The 6,000-nt window shown below is 33.9% G+C and overlaps 1 protein-coding gene across 1 annotated transcript in view; it reads right to left on the bottom strand.

Annotated features, from left to right (window-relative positions):
- Positions 1–509: 509 nt before the first annotated feature.
- The window catches only part of LOC126184482 (uncharacterized), a 1,022,231-nt gene continuing 1,016,740 nt past the window's right edge, over positions 510–6,000 (bottom strand). The window contains exon 16 of the mRNA XM_049926873.1: positions 510–2,991. Within this exon, the coding sequence (XP_049782830.1) occupies positions 2,890–2,991 (102 nt within the window). The 3' untranslated portion in view covers positions 510–2,889. The remainder of the gene's footprint in view (positions 2,992–6,000) is intronic.

Genomic DNA, 6,000 nt, shown 5'->3' with positions numbered 1-6,000 from the left:
CTTTTCACTCTCATCCTGCCCAATAAGTCTCCCTTGAACTGGGGCACTGGGTGACTTTTTCTGTGTACTAAATCATTGCCCACATATTTTCTACCTACCCATTCATTTCTTCTGTCATTGGACAAAGACTCGGATTCTGAAAATTAGTACATCGGCCATTTTATAGTTTTCTATTTGTTTCCATCTGTTGCACCTTTGCAGGTTCATTTCTCTCTAAGCATATTGCAAATATTTTCAGTTAACTTTCCTAGATAACTTATTTACTTGTGAACTGAGGATACATAAAGCATGGTAGTCATAATAATTAGAGCAGTAAAGATCACTGGGAAACCTGAAACACTTCATACTAAGTGAAGTGCTAATGAGACATTGCTTTTTGAAAATATATTTGTGAATATATAGCTAAGGAGATACAGGCTAGTCTTAGATTTAATTAAAGGGAATTAGGAAAAATGTGATACTGTATGTAAAAGAAACAGAGAAAAATGGTAACCATGAATATACTGCTCACATTTATTCATAGAGTGCAACATTTATTTTTAATCCACATTTAAGACTACAAAACATAAAGTAAGTCTTCAATACAAATTATTATTTCAAATAAGAAAGATGGTACACTGAAGAAATAGCTGTATTTTACACAGTTATGCCTGATAGACACACAATACACAACATAGTACAAAGTGATCTCATAATATAATAGATCTCAAGACTTTGAGTTTGCAACTAGAAGTGTCACAATATATCAGTGGCATGTCTTAAATTCCTTTACAATGAAAATGTAATGCACCCTCCTGTTCTTTAACAAAGTCATAGAAATGTTCCATTACATGGTACAAATATTTTTGAGTTATTGAAAATAGTTTTCTGTTTTTGTTGTGGTTAAAACTGAGTTATATGGTAATTTCAGTCATCAAATGCAAAGCTAGGAATTGTAGATTTAAGAAATTTCTAAAATATGTCAAAAATAATACCATTTTATGACAGATTGCATTATGTACACCAACATTTTCCTTAAATTCTCTTTTCTGACTGCACTGGCTGTTTATATTTGTTTCATAAAAATCAGAAGGGCATTTGCATGAGGTCTGAATGAAAATACACCACTATGTTCCATAAATGACAAAGAAGTAGCCTATATATGATTTTGTATGGATGTAAGAAAGCACAGTAATCACAGAGTAGATACTACAACAGTTTGTCAGTTAAAAACCTTTTAGGTGCTTTTGCTGATGATGTTGTCTATGTCTGGTAACATATGCACAAGATGTAGGGCCATTTTTTGTATTTGCTTGTTGAATGTAAAGCTTTTTGACTTACTGAATACAAATATTATCAACAGCAACATAAATTTTCATTTACTTTTGTTCAGTTTTCTGAATAACCAAAATTGAAGTTCAGTACTACATGTTAGCTATGGTATTTACATTAGAAGTAACTCCAGTCCTACCTGGAATTTTTTTACTACTTTCTAAGGTATTATAAGACACTGATTACAGACATAAAGGAAGTACAATATTTTACAAAGCTAAACTTAATTTCATTTGAAGTTACAACCAACTGTGTCACAAGTAATTGTTGCAGCTTATGTTGTCACATTCAATGTACAACTACATAGGATTTATTTAGAATAGTTTCAATATATTCTACAACTCAGTAAATAACATTTCAAAGAGGCTATGTAGAACTGAATAAAAGCATAGTTGGAAATCAAAATGGGTTATGAATGGGATTTAGAAATAACACTGTGGGAAAAATGAGAAAGGATGACTATTGTGATTTTATTCATACAAGTCATTTACAATATTGAAACAAATGAAGTACTGCTCACAAAGAATTACAGCACTTTCAATAGGTTCTGAGATCTGTCAGCTACCTCAGCAGAACAATCAACCAAATACACAAAATCAGCTTATGTACATCACAAACATACCATATTCTTCTACTCATCTACTTCACTGCTATGCATTATTCCAGTGATATAGAACTACTCTACAGCTACTGTGACACAAAAGCTAACTTTTTTTTCATTTGGATAATATATACGATTTCATATCATCATTTAATACATCATCATACTGTAATACATCCATAATGTGTTAATAGTAATATTGAAACTATAGATGCCTTTAACATGTTCATTATGAAATAAGGAATGTGAGAAATCAAATGTTTACTCAGTGCTCTAGGGAACAATGATGAAAGCAATAATTTTCTTTTCCTTCTTGGAACGGTACATCATATATTTATATATTCCTTAGTTGTTAATGCTGTGTTATCCATGAAACTGCTAATTTGAATAAATTTGTACATCAGATTTCTTGGGATATATTTGTTTGTCATGTGTACTTCCATAGAAGTGTTACCAGACTTAAAAAATGTTGAATATATATTAGTTTCATAAATAGCCATACAAAAATCTATTGTTATGATGAACTTCATCAGCCAAAATGACTAATGTGGATTTATTTGGACTGATAGTGGTCTGACCTGAGAATGTGTAGCTTCTCTAAAGAAAAAGCTTGTGTCACTGTCATCAGATATTGATAGTGCTGGTGATATTCTTAATGGGCGACTTGAACTTGAAAAAAATCCTCGAATTGCATTATTTTTCTTTGCTTTTGGTGTGCTGTTGTGAATTTTCTCACTTAAGACATTGATTAATGGTAATTTTGCTTTTCCCCCGTCCCTAGTACAGCCACACTGAAAATTACAGGATAATACTGTAGGTGAAGTCACATCCATTAAAGAACCATCAAATATATATTTCATATATGATGCTGGAGTTGGTAGTTTCCTGCTGGTGTATTTATGTGCAAATGTGTTTCTTTTGACATTTGATGAGGAGCAAGGCCCAGAAACCATTTCTACCCTTTGCTGGATTCTTTGTCACACTTCTTGCAGGAACTTAAGAGGACAGACTCCTTGTTGATTTTCTCCATTTCGAATCATTACCATTCCATCCAACTCTTCTCCCACTTGAATTACAATCTGAAAATGAGAATGAATATATCTGATAGAACAGAATATGTGATAAGAAATATGCATGTAATTTGTGGAGACAGTTAAATGAAGAATTCCAAACTTATCATCATAGATAATCAGAGTTTAAAACAAGAACCACGCAGAAAATTTATCTCAGAACTTCTGCCTTTCTTTTGTATCATGTTTCTTTTCAGCATTTGCCCTGTCTGTGGCAGTGTCTTTAGTGATGGGTGATTATCTACCCATGAAATGACCATTATTTTACTTTTATTCTGTGGACAGATGTCTTTCTTATTTACTATAAATATCAGTTACAACATCTTTAAGAACAAAAACTGTGTCCACCATATATTTGTCAAGAGTGTAAACTTTTCCTGTCTGTGTTTGTATTTTAATTGCTTTATTTTGTGTTTTTGAAGTGGCGGTGGGACTCTAGCTCAGTATTGCCTAGATAAGTGTAGAAAACTGCCTAAAAATATATTCATTCTAGCCAGTGTAGAAAACCAATGATAGTTAATCCAATATATTAATTTCACTTGCACCTGATTTACCTCTGTCTTGTTATCCAGAACACTTAATCTTAAGTCATACGCACCTTTTCAGTTACTGGAAATATGTAATTTACATATATATTTTCTTGTGCAGCATTTATAATTTTAGGTATAACAAATATTAAAAAATTCTTTATCAGTGTACTCCCCCCACCTCCCCAACAACAAATGTTTCACTACAAATTAAACTGATTAATGTTTGTCCTGAAATTTAGCAGAATTATGTGAAATTTTGAAAAATGTCAAAGAATTGAAGGTTTTCCATCATCTGATATATATATAAAGTTTTGTAAACAAAATGCTAGGCTTGAAATTTTTACACCACAGATAATGTAATTAGCCATTTGCAAATCAACAATTTTTTCAGAAGTTTTTAAGTTCCACAAGATTACTCATCATTCATACAATGAAAATTTTATAATTCCTACCATTTTCATATTACTTCCATGTAACAACTTTTATACACCAAATGTCCTGTTAATAACACAAGGGCATATATTTGAAAAGGGTGGATCATTTTTTGATGCATGAAATTCAGCACAAAATTGTACAAGGGGTAAAACTGGTGCTCAGAACAAATCTCAGCTTTAAGAATGGAATTATGGCTTCAGTATAACTGAAGGTTCCTGTAACTGAATACAACATCGGTCTGGTATATTGGAACCAACAAAACATTTTGTCTGCAGGATGTAAGAAATGGAAGTTTCTTACTATGTATGCTACAGCGCACCCCAGAAGTGACATCAACAGACTGTACGCAACACATAATGAAGGTGGGGAAGGTCTGAAACAAACAGAATCACCATATTGTAATTCTGTATTTGGATTTTAGACTAAGATGGTTGCACAGAAGTTCTCGTGGAATGGAGAAATATTGATGCTGGATGGCTTGCTACAGTAATGTAACATCTAAACTGATACTTAGATGGAAAATCAGGGCTTAAAATCCCATTGACAGTATGGTCATTAGAGGTAGCTGAGGCTGAGAATTAAGCTAAAAGAACTTTGGGCATAGAAATCTGTCTATGGTCAGTACCAAAATCATCTGGGGAGCTCAAATTTTGACACAGGTCAGACATATCTTTGGCTTAAAAGTGGATAATGAGAGCAGAGGTAGAATCTCTAATACTGGCTGCATAAGCTCAAGTATTAAGGATTAAGGACTGCAAAAAAATTAACAATGGAAGCCACAGAAGACAAAAGATATCAACTTTGTGGAGTAGACCTGGAGACAGCGGATCACATAATATCGGGATACTCTACCTTGGCAAAGAACGAATACCTCAATAGGCACAATGACTGTTTATACCTCCATCGGAAAATATTCAGAGATCTAGGAGTATTAGGTCCTGGCAAAAAATGGTAGGACAATACATCTAAAGTGGTCATGACAGTAAATTTTTCCTGAACGAAACAAAATCCCTCCTCAGAGCTATAGTGCATTATGCAATTGTCCAGTCCATGATAAAACATTCTAGTAATGTCAGTTTTTTAATGAAATGAAAAATTAGAAAGCTGATGTTAGTTTAGAAGTTTTACCAACAACAATGAAAAATCAAATGTTGCCAATATTACCAGTGGTGCTGTTACTAGCACCACTGCTGTTGGCATTTTCTTCATCCCTTCTTATTAGCTACTGCAGTTCAGACTTCTGCTGCACCAAAGTGAATGACTGGAAAGTATTTGCAAAAATGAGAAGACCCTAGATGAAAAGCTAAGAATTGCTACAAAATTTCAGTGATTACATTTGCATCCAGCTTAGCAATGATAAATTTTATCACACTGTGTCCCTCCCTTGCTCAATCACACTCTCAATGCCCACTTCTATTTATTTGATTTTGTGTCTTTTTTACATGTTCTGTGATAGGGTTTACTTTCCACTCACCATTATGCAATTACATGCCTCTCTCCAACAAGAGGGAAAGATGGCGGCGCATATGGATGTAGTGGCAAATCGCTCCGTGAATATTGGTAAATTACCATCAGTGAAGTGTATGCTATGTGCAAAAAAAGTGATAAAAGGTGTTAAAATATGTCTAGTGGCACATAAATGGTATCATTCTTGTTGTTTCGTGGAAGCAAATCTCGGTCAACATAGGCCTACATGTGACTGTGGAACTGAGTGCAACGGTCTTGAAACTGCATTTGAAATGTGCAACGCTGGACTCGAAATGAGTGTGAGGGAAGAACTGCAAAGTGACTTAAGTAAAGCTAGGCAATATGCAGAAATGCTGCAAAGTTTGATCGACTATATGGACCTTCCCACAGATACGCAAACAGGCAAACGAGAGTGTGTATATACTAGGCCTAAGAAAATCTCTCGACCTGTCTTAAATACCAATGTTTTTAGTGTTCCTCTAATGAATAAATACGATGTTCTAAGTGCAGACAGCTCAGAATCACGGACAAAACATCTCAGTGTAACAGGTAACTGCTCGGAAAGATCTGTTGAACAAAAAAGTGC

The sequence above is a fragment of the Schistocerca cancellata genome, chromosome 4, assembly GCF_023864275.1.
Source record: "Schistocerca cancellata isolate TAMUIC-IGC-003103 chromosome 4, iqSchCanc2.1, whole genome shotgun sequence".
Taxonomy (NCBI): domain Eukaryota; kingdom Metazoa; phylum Arthropoda; class Insecta; order Orthoptera; family Acrididae; genus Schistocerca; species Schistocerca cancellata.
The sequence above is the reverse complement of the archived record's forward strand: the minus strand, read 5'-3'. Positions and strand labels throughout refer to the sequence as shown.